This window comes from Periplaneta americana, chromosome 9 (genome assembly GCF_040183065.1).
Source record: "Periplaneta americana isolate PAMFEO1 chromosome 9, P.americana_PAMFEO1_priV1, whole genome shotgun sequence".
Classification (NCBI taxonomy): Eukaryota; Metazoa; Arthropoda; class Insecta; order Blattodea; family Blattidae; genus Periplaneta; species Periplaneta americana.
In genome coordinates this window covers 170,086,787-170,100,309 of record NC_091125.1, presented here as the reverse complement: position 1 = coordinate 170,100,309, position 13,523 = coordinate 170,086,787, and the positions used below count along the sequence as shown (strand labels likewise).

The window sequence follows — 13,523 nt, the reverse complement described above, 5'->3', positions numbered from 1 at the left end:
CTGACGGCCAGTGGAGAAACGTATTTCGGGCGAGCCCCCTAGACATATGTGCTACACCTGATGTCGAACCGAGGACTGCACGTGCCAAGTGGTGGGCCGACTTTGACGTCAAAACGGCAAGTAGAGCGGGGCAGTGTTGCACAACCTCGCACCGCATTATGCAGAGCGCTCGAGGCAGTTCTGAGACAGGGCGGTCTGTATGTTGCGATCTCGGGTAATAATTATACCGCATGTCTCTTTTTCAGGCTCAAGTAAATTGAACTCAGATGAATTAAGATACCGCCCACAGTGTACGCAGCGGCGAAGGTGCGCAGTTTTAACGTTGCATGGAAACCAACCACAGTTGTGGCTCCGAATCTCACAATAAGCATAGCAATTATAGCATTTCTGTCAGTTGACAATGAGATTCCTGTGTAATCTTACTAGAGTTCTGCCTGAAATCTTTAAGGGCAATTAAAACAAGAATTGAGTATTTTTAAGTGTCTTTTGTGGGTCTTTATAACTTTCCTTTTAAAATAATAACCTACATCAACACATAAACAAAATACACCCAAAGCTACACTACACATTAGAAATTGAAAACAACAAATCCATAAATTTTCTAGACATCACAATAACAAAAGTAGACAACAAACACACATTCAAATTATACAGAAAACCCACAACAACAACACAAACACACAACACATCCAACCACCCAACACAAAACAAACAAGCTGCATTCCGAACAATGGTACACAGACTACTCAACATACCAATGAACCAACAGGATTACAACGAAGAGCTAAACACAATCAAATACATAGCACAAGAAAACGGATACAACCCCAACATAATAGACAACATAATACGTAAGGCAAAACAAAACCACAAAAAAACAGAAGAATACAACACAAACACAAGAACACAAAAAATACATCACACCAACATACGAAAACAAAAACACACATAAAATTGCAACCTCATTCAAGAAATTAAACTACAACATCACATACAGAACAAATAACACTCTACAAAAACATCTCAACACACAAACAACACAAACAAACAAATACAACCACACAGGCGTATACAAACTCAAATGTAACACCTGCAACAACTTCTACATAGGACAGACAGGCAGATCATTTCAAACACGTTACAAATAACACATCACAGCCATAACAAAATTACAAAACACCTCCACATACGCAGACCACATCACAAATGCCAACCACACCTACAGAGACATCAACACAGACATAGAAATACTGCACATCCAACCAAAAAGCCAGAACAATATGAAATATACAGACACACGAAAACACACCCCAACGATATTCTCAACACACAACTCGATTTCAAAACACATACACTCTTTGACTCTACACTACGAACGCACCCACACAGGAAACAAGAGGCGCCAAGACCAACAACGACCAGTTCCGAAGATGACCGAAAATAGGTCGAAACATGTTAACAAGGTACGTTAATAATATTTAACACAAGAAAGTTCTTATAATACATATTCCGAAGAGATACAGTGTTAAAAGTTGTGTAATCAAGATGTATAATAATAAAAAATCCATTTTTCGCCACAAAAGAAAGAAGAAGAAACAGAAAACATCCCAGGATTTCAAGCTACAACTGAACTTCAAATTTTACGTAAAACATCATGTCGACAAGTTGAATGTTTTTTTTTTTTTTTTTTTTTTTTTTTTTTTTTTTTTTTTTTTTTGGCGGACGTTAACTTTTTTTTCGGTCTCTGTGAACCCCTTCTCTGCCTCCGTCTTCCGTTTTCGGTAGTTTTCTTGCTTTTGTGCGGCAGTTACAGTCTCGGTATCGTGAAACTATAAGATACAATTTTATGATTTTTAATTTTGTAACAAATTTTATTTTTGCGCGTTATTAGGCATTGTTAGAGCTTTCTAAAGAATAATTTTCCGTTAGCATATGTTTAATGGTTTACGAGATATTAAATGTTTTTGGTGCTGAGGCGATTTTGATATGGCCGCCATTTTAGCAGTTCTCAAAATTTTTCGATGAGTCTCTTTTTAATGTTCAACATATTCCTTATCTTTCCCTCAGCTCTATATGTACCGAAATATAAGACGTTTTGCGTCAAAAAGAAGAAATGGAAAATCTTTGTTCCACGTCTCCACGTTGCAAACATACAAGTCGCATATTTTATTTTCAATTTATTGACGCATCCATAGCAACAGTACATTACACCAAATACCTTGCTATAATAATACCGGACAGCTATACTCGTATACTAGTAGCAATGGCGTGAGTGAGAAATATCGCGGACCTGACATCTAGCGGAGCGGGATGGAATTACGTCCACATATAAATATTAACATAGCGGGATTCGGACTATTGTTTAAAACGTGAGTTACTAATGTGGAATTATATATGAAACACTTAAGAAGTGTTGAATAGTATTTAATGTAACATTATTACCTTATACCAGAGCTGCATATTATGAGAACCTAGAATGACTATATGATGATTTTTATTAAGATCTTGTAATATAGCTGCTCCAAACTTATTACTTTAGCGGTTAAATTCCGTTTACATTTCTAGTTTATATAGTTTAATAATATTAAAACACTACATTTTTACATACTTCATATTACTTTCCGTAATTATTAATTGTTACATATTTTTTCTTTGCTTTAGTGAGACAAAATCAGTTCTGACATTAGAAATGAATTTACAATAATGCTTTATATACCCATTGCTGACAACTGCAAAAATAAAAATGGTAGTATTCTGATGCTTGTAATAATTATTAGTAAAGGCATATAGACAACAATAAAACTTAATTTGCTAAAACCTTAAAATTTCCAATATATTTTAACTTCTATTCATTTATTAGGCGTAAATAAAGAAGCTAACTTTTATTGTTCTATCAACACAGAGACAAAGGCATTAGGCCTAATAACAAATTTTGTTGACTCACGTTTTATGAATTGTCGGAAATCGAAAGTACGATTTGGAGCAATTTGTAATGCTGCAATTGTCACAATTATAAACAGCACATATACACCCTGACATTTTAACACAGCACTAATTAATAAAACTATTAACTAGCCCAGCAACAATATACATTGCAGTTGATTACAGCCTGTTTCGCGAGTAACTCCACACCGGCAGGTAGGTAGCAGCACCAGCGTCGTTCGCACGCAAAACTGCTATAATTATAGCTGTCCGGTATTATTATAGTAAGGTATTTGATTACACTATCGTCAGTTGATAAGTGACAGCAATGGCCAGCCAAGCATTCACTTTCATATTACACACATGATTTTTTATTATTTTGTTGATGTCCTCATTTCTCTTCTTTGTTTGGAGTGGCCAGACAACGAGCTCAACAGAGTACACGGTCCTCCTGGTTGTACCTATTGATCCTTATGATGAAACGTGTATGTAGTTACGAAACGTTGCAAATGTCAAGGTCCGTGGGATATCCAACGATTCATTTCTTAATATTAATTTCAGGTAACATTTTTGAAAACAATCTCGGGTACGGCTTCAAAATTTTGACTCGTACAAACTTCTGTCTTAAGCAGAGGCATGCGTCGCAGAAATACTGACATGTAGGCCTATCCAATATCAAGCCGAAAATAAGGGCGAATGAAACACAACTTGAAGTGAAATCCCGTCCCAACTGCTTCAATTTTTTTTTTTGATAAGATTTTTATTGCAAGCAAAAATTACATACAACAACAAAGATTTTACAATACTATTGTAATACTCGTATATGAATATTCTTCAAAATTCGAAAATGATTACAAATCTCATAGTCAAATAGTCTACATGTTACAAATGATTGTATAAATACAAGGTAACTGGGTCACACCCGAAAAAGCAAGATTATTGAGGTCGGGTGTGACCAATAATGAAAACTGGATAGAAGAAAAAATAATAATAAAATAATAATAAATAAAATAATAATGATAATAATAATAATAATAATAATAATAATAATAATAATAATCTGATTAAAACTGTTAAATGTAATTACACATAAAGTTTAAAAAGAATATGAAAAAAAAAAACAAAAAACAAAACGTACCATAGCCTATACATGAACATGCTAAGTTAAGAATACCGGTACAACATTGTTAAAGTGACAGAAAAAAAAAATAAAGAATAAGAATTTACATGATTATAATTTTAAAAACAGTTCAAGCACTTGTTTTCTGAATAATGTATTGTTTAATAATTTTAGTTTAGGATTCCTGTTTATAAAATCATTACATAATCTTGGACCGTAATTAGAACTGTGCCTTAGACCTGCTTCAATCTCACATTTTGGTTCAATGAGGGGGAGCGAAATATTGTATCTTCTTGTGTTGTGGCCGTGATCGGATGATATGAATTTAGCTTGATATTTATGGTAGTGATTCAAAATAGTATACATATAAATTTGCTTGATATTTAAAACATTAAATTCTTTATATATGAGATGAGTTGGATGATCAAGTTTTCTTCTTAAACATATTTTAATAATTCTTTTATGTAGTAATATTAATGGGCGAATGGTATTCTGTGACAATCCACCCCATCCTATAATTCCATAATAATTGGACTGGGTAAATATTGTGAAGGAAAAGTGGCCTACAAAAAAAGTTTCCAGTACAAACTGTACTGTTCGTCCTAAACATTACTAAGAAAGAATTAATGTTTTATCGGAAGTATTTGAATCAGGTCACACAAAGTCTGTTTATTGTATTAAAAATTATATCATTCTGAAGTACCACATTTACACTTCGTCAGGTAGCCTCGTGACATTTTTCTCTTAAGAAAACTAAGGATATTAATTTTTTATGTTTTCGAAAGCAAAATTAAGCGCCTTTTTGTTCTCGAGATCTCGCTAACCAATGAAAGACAGACCTACATCAAACCTTCAGGCTGTCACCGGGTTCGAGTCCCGATCAGGCTTGGGAATTTTCATTGAAAAATCCACAATGTCTCTTGTGGCGGACAAGATCGCAGTTGGGTTTTTCTCCGGGCTCTCCCGTTTTTCCCCATATTAGGCATATACATCATTCCGTCGACATTTCTCCATGTCGTCATCATTCCATAGCATTCACAGAACGCTGGCTGGCGACGCACGGAAGGGGCTGGCCTAGGGACGAGTGGGGTCGTCTGCTCGAAACCAGGATACGCAGCGAACTTTAGTGCAGTCAACCGGTGTGGGTTTGAAAATGCGCCTATATTGAGAGTTAGCGCAACAACCTTGAAAGATCGCAGTGCTGGGTCATAGTGCATCTCTCACGAAATTCAATTCAATTCACAGCAAAGCTGCAATACAGTGAATTTGGACAAAACATCTCACTTTAACGTGCTTACATGTTATGCTGCAATCAGAGGACGCCATTTGACGATCCAGAATTAAGGACTAATCAATAAGCTGGAGTATCACATCAGCGAAAGTCTGGAACTCTTTTCGGTGGCGGTTAATAATGCAGAAGTTCAACAACAGAAGGAAAAATATTGGGAAAGATGTTTGCCCCACTTGCAGCCAAAAAGAAGACGCTATGCATATACAGTTATTATGTATAGAAACGAAAAACTTAGGAAAATTATTTATAGAAGAGAAATTTCTGAAACTAAACAAAAGAATAGCTTACAAGAAATTATGCGATACTATAAGTGAAAATAATTCGGAAAAAAAATAGATAGCCTAAATTTATATTTATAATGACGTAAAAAGGGAACAAGAAGTCAAGTTATAAGTTTCGTTTTCGGATATAATAATGACCAGTTAGGGTAATGGAAAATATTCCAGATTTAATAGAGAGAGATACAAGGATCGACTGGTATGAAGATCATAAAGTATTGGTATTTTTAAACAGATTTTTATTATAAGAGTTAGGCGAGCACCTGAGAAACAGGAATGTATTTATTAGTTTCACAGAGTTATCTGTTGTTTAATGACAAAAAAGGTAACTGTTTCCGAACATCTTGTATATACAACAATGCAACACATTATTACCAAACTCGAGTGGAATTTCATTGATTATTACACGATTAGAAGAAAGTACATAAAAATTAGAAGACATAAAGTACTCTAATACAATAAAATAGGTATTGACTTACTAAAATTATATTTCACTAATGTTAGCTTCACCAAAACGGAGTCGCCATTTTCAGTCGACTATCTATGCGGGAAACAAATGACGATTGCAAAGCATGTTTTATAGTATCGTGACGCAGTTTGAAATGTTGGTAAACAAAGAAACAAATGGTAGGGAGGTGATAAAAACAGAAGAAAGTATATAAAGATTAGAAGAAATAAAGTACTCCAATACAATAAAATAAATATGGAAGTCTGTCGTTGACTCATATGTTTTGTATGTGATCAGAAGAAGATATCAAATAATAGACAACATTAACATAATGGATCATATGCTGAGACTAAGAGGATGGCAGAAGATACGAAAGATAGAGAATGCTGGGTTTGCAGTGAAAGACCTGTCCTTGGACAGAATACTATGAATGAATGAATGAATGTGAACTGTAGACAGAACCACCTTGTGGACGATAGGCCAATGAACAAAACATGATGGACTGTCTATATGTAAACAATAAATGTAAACACTAAACGTTCGTGACCGTCATTTCGTCTTGAGCACCTACTGTGAGGTACAAAATGGTCCGTTGTTAACTCACATTTGTAAACAATAACAGTTTTAGGTTTAGATTTATTCAAATTTAAATAATACAAATATAGGTCCTATAATTAAAGATAAAATATACACAAAAGCACAATAAATAACAAAAAAAGAAAGAAAATACACGTTAATTTCCTTTAAAGTATTTAAACTATATTCGGAATAAATTACAATATTCGGTAATTTGCTAGGAGACGTCGTTGCATATAAACCACTTTTACACTAAACCTAAAATTTGTTTTTGTAAGATATACTAAAACACTAAACTAACCTAACCTTTTCCTTAATCTGTGACAGGTTACGTTAGGATAGGTTAGTGTTTTAGTATACGTTGTATACACTAAGGTTAGGTTTAGTATAAAAGTGGTCTATATGCAACGACGTCTCCTAGCAAATTACCAAAAAAGCATTCAACATAGCCTATATATAAACATACTAAGTTAAGGATATAACATTGTTAAAATGACAAAAAAAAAAAAAAGCAAATAAATATGAAAAATTTTTAAAATGCAAATAGGCCTAAATGTAGATAATACGTTTAAATAAATGTAAATAATAAGTGTAAATAAATATAAATAATAAATTAGGTAGATAATATGGAAAATAAGTTAGTAAGGGATAGAGAAATAGATGTTTCAGCTCATATTTCCTTAATCTGATTTCACAGATTCCATGTTCCCATTTCAAAAGGTTTTCCAGACTGTAGAGCATCCCCTATTCCCCATTTAATTTTTGCACGCTTTGACTGAATCACCCTGTATTTTAATGATCTTTCGGTTGGACACCCGGCAGATCTTGAGATTTTGCGAAAATAGCTGTGGAGTAGGTTTTCTGTAAATATGTACTTTAATTTAATCTATAGTTATTTTACAACTATCACATTATTGCCATGTTACCTTATCGATTCTAAATAGCCTTAATATCGGTAATTTAAATAAGAATCGCAAACCATTACGCAGTGCTCTGATTAAATCTCGGTCTTGATTACGATACAAACACGCCGCCTTGTCTGTTCCACATTGATTTCTAGATTAACATATTAATACAGTCTGCTTGAGATAAGGGCTGATGCAACAATACGCCCATAGCTCCGTAACAATCCGCGCGTAAGATGTTGCGTCAGCTGCTGCGACATTCGTAGTGCTGACGGTCAGAATTTTCGCGACTAATTTTCCATAAGACCAAATAGCTAAACCAAATAGCTTATAAGCTATTTGCTGTAACCTTTGACTCCACGACTTTTTGCTTACTAATGAGAATAGGCGTATTTAACTTTTCAATAACATGCAGAGAGGAGAGGGGAGTGACAGAAAGAACCATGACGTCTTGTATTCGAAAAAGTGAAGAGAAAAAGACAAAAACTGTTCAAGTACTACAACTAGGAAAAGGAAGGAAATCGTGAAATTATCGGTCTTCGCTCAGCTGTGCTTTGATGTTTGTTACGTAAGTCGTTATCATCCATACGCCCCCGGGACATGTGCTAGCGCACGAAATCATCTTATTGCCCTCACAAATAGTTCACGTCAATATATTTATATTTATAAACCAGGGCTCTAGAAAACAAACAGCAGTTACTGTACTGCTACGGGGTTTGAAAATGAGATCAAACACTTCCTACTTACCCCGATTCTGAAATAGCTTCATCCCCTGTCTAAATGCAATCGGGTCATGCGTCCTCAGCAGTTCTGCACCATGGTAATCTCAAATTCTTACAAATAAGTAAGAAATATCGCTTCATGTTATTTTCAAATCATGACAGTTCTAATTTAGATACCGTACATTAAAAGTTTCCTTAATGATTTCTATACGAGAATACCTTCTCTCTCACTCAATGCGCTCTCTGAATTTTCAAATTAAATACAAGGGTTGTGACTTACCATCACTGTACAAAATAATTACATCATGAGTACACTAAAAATATGAAATGTCATTTCGAAGTAACAATCCCGAAAACCGCGAACTTCAAATACAGTGCAATCTTCTGTAAAATCCTGAACATCTAAAAAAAAAATCCATTCATAAAAACGTACCGATACAGGCTTTCCCTTTCCACACAAGCTACTAACATGCAATTAATAAAGAAGGCACTAAAAAGATATTAACTGTATTAAGAAGAGTAATCATATAATATAAATAACCATATGGCTTACCAAAATCAATGAACTGTTTGATGGAAAGTGGAGACGGGTTAAATTGCGAATAAAAGTCTAACATTTTGGTGATGTTGGCTAAAACTCTCGGTGTTAGTCTCATTGTGATGGGTCTTCTTATCGTGTAGGATATCACGAGTCAGTCCGCACCAGCTACATAGAAACACCACTCTCCGCTTATAAACACAAACTGACCTTCCCTTTCCTCAGCCCCTCGTAACTAATATGGCAGACGCCATTTTCAGTTGATGTATTCATTGAATGTACAATCATTTATAGTGTATCTTGCTGATAGAACTTACACGGCGTTACCTATAGAGGGCTCTAACTTCACATAGTTCTGAAGCAATGATACAAGATGGAAACACAGGGTTACTGAATATTAACAGTTAACCACTACATTACACAAGACAGACCCGAAATTGAGAGCGAATATTTAATTTCTGGCTGTATTTACCTGATTCTGTGACTTCTAGCGTACATTAAAAGCAAATTGTTATAAATACATCATTACATATAGACAAGTAAATTATGTAGGTCTCCTACTTTTCATTCCTAAATCTTAATTTGACTCTCTTATTAGAGAATGATTTCCGGGTGATAGGAGTGATATACACATGTGGAGGTTTGTACCTAATATAATATCAAATTTATCAATACATTTCTGTTTTTTAATTGCCTAGTCTCGTTTAGTTTCGCAGTTAGAACAGACATATACAAAATGGCAACGTTAGATGATTTCTTCGCTAAAAAGGATCGTAAGAAAGCCAAAGGGAAGAAATTTACAACTACCGATGAAATAGCCAAGAAGTTAGAAGAAACGGGTAAAAAGATCGAGAAAACCAAAAAAGATAAAGCTACACTTCCGTCTCAGACGCCAGGACAAGGAGAAGAGGAGCAAGGAAATCAAGTTCAGGTATGTATAATGTACTTCAGTAGGGCATATGATACCTGTTTGCGTTGGCGGCCATATTGTACGCAATATTGAGGCACTTTGGCCGCAAATATCCTCTACACAAATAGTACTTACAATACCAGGTGTATTATAACCTATTTGCAACATGTATACATGGTTTACATGGTTATGGATCGTTAAAGCATGAACTGAAATGCGCACTTCGTTCTGAGCGGGGCACCATACTCTGAAGAAGAATCACACGTGTATTTTACCCCAACAGGAAGATGACGAGTGGAAGGACTTTGAAGAAGAGAAAAAGGACTATACGGGTCTTAAGATTGGAAACCTGCAAATCAATGAAGGAGAGGGTGACCCTGGTGAGGGAGAAGAGGAGGAGGAACAAGAAATGGAGGAGAACGAAGCTGGTGAAATGGTGCCAAGACGTAAAGTGCAGGCAGGGCCTTGGAAGATGGTGAGCCAGCCACAGCCCGTCGCTATAGAAGCTCCAGAGCCACAAGGTGGGTTCCCGGGGAAAATCTGCTATTCGAATTTAATTTATCTGCGTTTAATTTGGCTCTGTAGCCTGTTATTCAAATTTGTCATTCACAATTTCGTATCATCTAAGTTACTTATGTTTTGTCACATGAAAAGTTTCATCTTTACAATGCACCCTTATAATTTTGCTTTATTCCCGAGTAAATATGTAACAGAAACCACATTTCCTTTCAGTTCACGCCCCGCGCAACTATCAATGTACAGCACTAACAACATCAGTTCAAATCAGCAGTCAAAAGTTGATAGTTCAATAGATTGCCTTTGAGTTGTCAGATCTGCCAGTATTACTTCTCCCTTTCATTTGCCCTCATTTCCCATATATTTGTATGTTGGTGTTATTGGACGAGGTTGCTTATGTTGGTAGTACTGATTCTTGTTTGCAGTAGTGGAGAAGAGACCGGAGGGCACATCTGGTAGCAGCTCATACGTACCACCCCATCTACGTAACCAACCAAAGGAATCCTCGCATGCTAGTAAGTGTCATCCCGCCACATTTGTGACTTGTTTTCTGCTCATGTACCTTGTTGCTTTCTCTTTAGGGAGACAGTATAGTACTGTAACTATGAAAACGTATTTAAAAATGTTTCACAGTAATGTTTTACATCTTCAATGGGATCTTGTGGCCATGAAGTCTCAGAAAGATGAAGCAAATATAAAAATAATCTACATACTGCAATTTCGTAGTTCCTATTTCCGGACTTTCCTATCATAGGAGTATTTTAGGTTGAAAACTCAATCCGAAATGTCGGTGATCTTGAACTTATTTATATTTGCCTTGCTGTACGTTAAATGAATGATAATAAGTATATTAATAATTTTAAAGGCATGTTGGGTCCGTTAAGTATAGTATCAATCAAATAGTGTAAGTTCTTACAGTCAATTACTTAATATCACATGCATTGAACCTTTATGTTATTACATGAAATAGTATTTACAAATTATGACAAACGTTTTCACCAATAAATTTGACATCTTCAGGTCACATTAAAAACATATTAACATAAAATGAACACTTAAGATATTCCAGTTAAACACAATCGTTAAAAATTAAAAACTGATAATATGGCATATTACTCAGACTGCCTTTTATACTGGAATATCTTAAGTGTTCATTTTATGTTAATATGTTTTTAATGTGACCTGAAGATGTCAAATTTATTGGTGAAAACGTTTGTCATAATTTGTAAATACTATTTCATGTAATAACATATAGGTTCAATGCATGTAATATTGTTAAGTAATTGACTGTAAGAACTTACACTATTTGAAGTATATTAATAACAAATTCGTATAAATAAATTGGACCATATACATTACACCTGTTCATATTGTACATTCATATTATTTTCTGTATTCTATGGTAACGCAGAATTTCTGCATGGAAATATATGTACTTCGGTACATCACAATACTGTAATATGATACGCGTAAGTAATCACTTTGTGATTCAAGACAGCACTCATCCCGTAGGATCCCGGCCACTTAGTCACTCATAATGAGTGCACCTCTGCACATAGTGTGTTGGACATTGTGAGTGACACATATTCTGTTACAGTGCATGAGGATAGCCCATCAAAGGGAAAATTGAGAGATAGAACTTACTGTAAACTGAAGGGATTCGATCCGGCATCGGAACTGGAATCCGATGTGGCTTAGTGGATAAAGCGTCGGCATGTAGAGCTGAAAACCTGGGTTCAAGTCCCAGTGCCGGAGAGAATTTTTCTGTGTTCTAGCCATCCTTCATCATAAAGTAGGACTTCACCGTTGGGTGAATTAAGCCGTATGCACTGCTGGCTTGTTTTCAGGTCCACGGACTAGGAGTAGAGCCGCACCTGACATCAGCAGTGAGGAGTACTTCCCCAGTCTGTCTGCAGCCAAGAGCATAGAGCCGGCAGGGGCCTGGGGTAGAAGGTGAGTGCTGGGAGGTGTTAACAAGGCGCAGTGATGCTGTGGGATCGAACTCAGGACCGCTGCTTCTGTTGCAGGAGGCGTGATGAGGGCACCTTCGAGGAGGTCCGCAACAGCAAGTCGCATTCAAGCCGCTATTCCGACATGGCGACCAAGATGTCTGCCGGCGGGTCCGGCCCCAAGCTGAGCCTGGGCAACAAGTACGGCCCTCTGAGCCCGGACCAGAGCTGAGCACAGGCTGCGTAGGAGCGGGCGAGCCTGAAGAGAGAGTCTAGCCAGGAGTGCCGCTAGGCGCTCTCTTCCTATTTATTGATATCAGGGACTGAGAGTGCGCGTGTGCGAGCAGGTGGTTGTTAGCCCGTCCGATGGAGCTGCGTCTCTCCCCCACGTCGCGGGAGTCACGTTTACTCGGGTGTAGGGGGGCCGTCCCCCCCTGCACCAGTCTGAACAAGTGCCTGTCTTGTGACTGCTTGTTCCACCTCTCTCAGTGGAATTAATTTAAATGATTTTCTGTATTCCCATTTTTTTAATTTTGTTTTTGTTTCTGCAGTCGTCGTATGCGCATCGCACGTGGGTGAGCGCGTGTTCTGTTGTATGTAAGGTTTTTGTATAATAATTATTAATATCGGGGTAGCAGGCGGAACCAAGTAATTTTACAATTGCTGTTACGAAGGGAGAATGAATGTAAAAAGCAAAGGAAATAAAGAGATCACAAGGGTTTGTATGTTTCTCTTTTAATTTGTTCTGTTTCTTTTCATACCTTTCAACTGTTCTGTCCACAAGATACTTACCGTAAAGGCCCACTCCCACTTAGCGGAATCAAATCAAACAGAATTTCTGTCCACAATTTATTTAAATGAAAGACGGCAGAAAGTGACACATCGAACCAAATCAAATAGAATTCATGAGCTAGAATACTTACTCCACTGCTGGAACAGAACTTTTTGTTTCACATATGATATAACTTATGTTCTCGTGAAAACACAAATGAGCAATATGCATTTTTGGTAGCGTAATTCGTTTATTGAAAGTTATTGCTGAAATGTTACATATACAGAAAATTACAATTTAATAATAAGTCAGCTGTCTGAAGACAGGTTTGAACCTCACAAATGATAGGAAGAAGACATCACTTATGAGGCAACTAGGCCAGGAGATAATGGGGTAGGGTGGCCAGTTCCTTTCCCCCTCCATTGCATACATCACCGACTAGCTACATATTCCACTAATCAGACTTCAGATGCATAAAAACAATTGAGGACCGTTTTTGCAAAACTTGCTAACTGAAAAAATTAAACTTTACAGGAGAGACAAAACACTATAGTAAGCAAGTTTTGCTGTATGTCT

At 36.3% G+C, this 13,523-nt stretch overlaps 2 protein-coding genes across 3 annotated transcripts in view; one reads left to right on the top strand and one right to left on the bottom strand.

The window, feature by feature from the left end:
- Pdk (pyruvate dehydrogenase kinase) overlaps nt 1-9,070 on the bottom strand; it is a 231,264-nt gene extending 222,194 nt beyond the window's left edge. Inside the window, exon 1 of one of the 2 annotated variants that reach the window (XM_069836358.1) lies at nt 8,816-9,070. In XM_069836358.1, the coding sequence (XP_069692459.1) occupies nt 8,816-8,918 (103 nt within the window). In that variant the 5' untranslated portion in view covers nt 8,919-9,070. The remainder of the gene's footprint in view (nt 1-8,815) is intronic. The other variant, XM_069836359.1, reaches the window with a different exon arrangement.
- A 163-nt stretch (nt 9,071-9,233) lies between these two features.
- LOC138706729 (protein CDV3 homolog) lies at nt 9,234-12,914 on the top strand. Its single transcript, XM_069836360.1, has 5 exons — nt 9,234-9,731; nt 9,994-10,231; nt 10,652-10,741; nt 12,074-12,179; nt 12,254-12,914. Exons 1-5 carry the CDS (start codon nt 9,537-9,539, stop codon nt 12,405-12,407), a joined length of 783 nt encoding a protein of 260 aa, XP_069692461.1. The 5' UTR covers nt 9,234-9,536; the 3' UTR covers nt 12,408-12,914.
- Nucleotides 12,915-13,523: the final 609 nt, after the last annotated feature.

Bases quoted from the DNA above. Each gene is read 5' to 3' on its own strand.
- LOC138706729 (XM_069836360.1), top strand. From the start codon at position 9,537: ATGGCAACGTTAGATGATTTCTTCGCTAAAAAGGATCGTAAGAAAGCC. The intron at 10,742-12,073 runs GTAAGTGTCATC...GCTTGTTTTCAG, and splicing joins AAAGGAATCCTCGCATGCTA to GTCCACGGACTAGGAGTAGA. The intron at 12,180-12,253 runs GTGAGTGCTGGG...CTTCTGTTGCAG, and splicing joins GCAGGGGCCTGGGGTAGAAG to GAGGCGTGATGAGGGCACCT.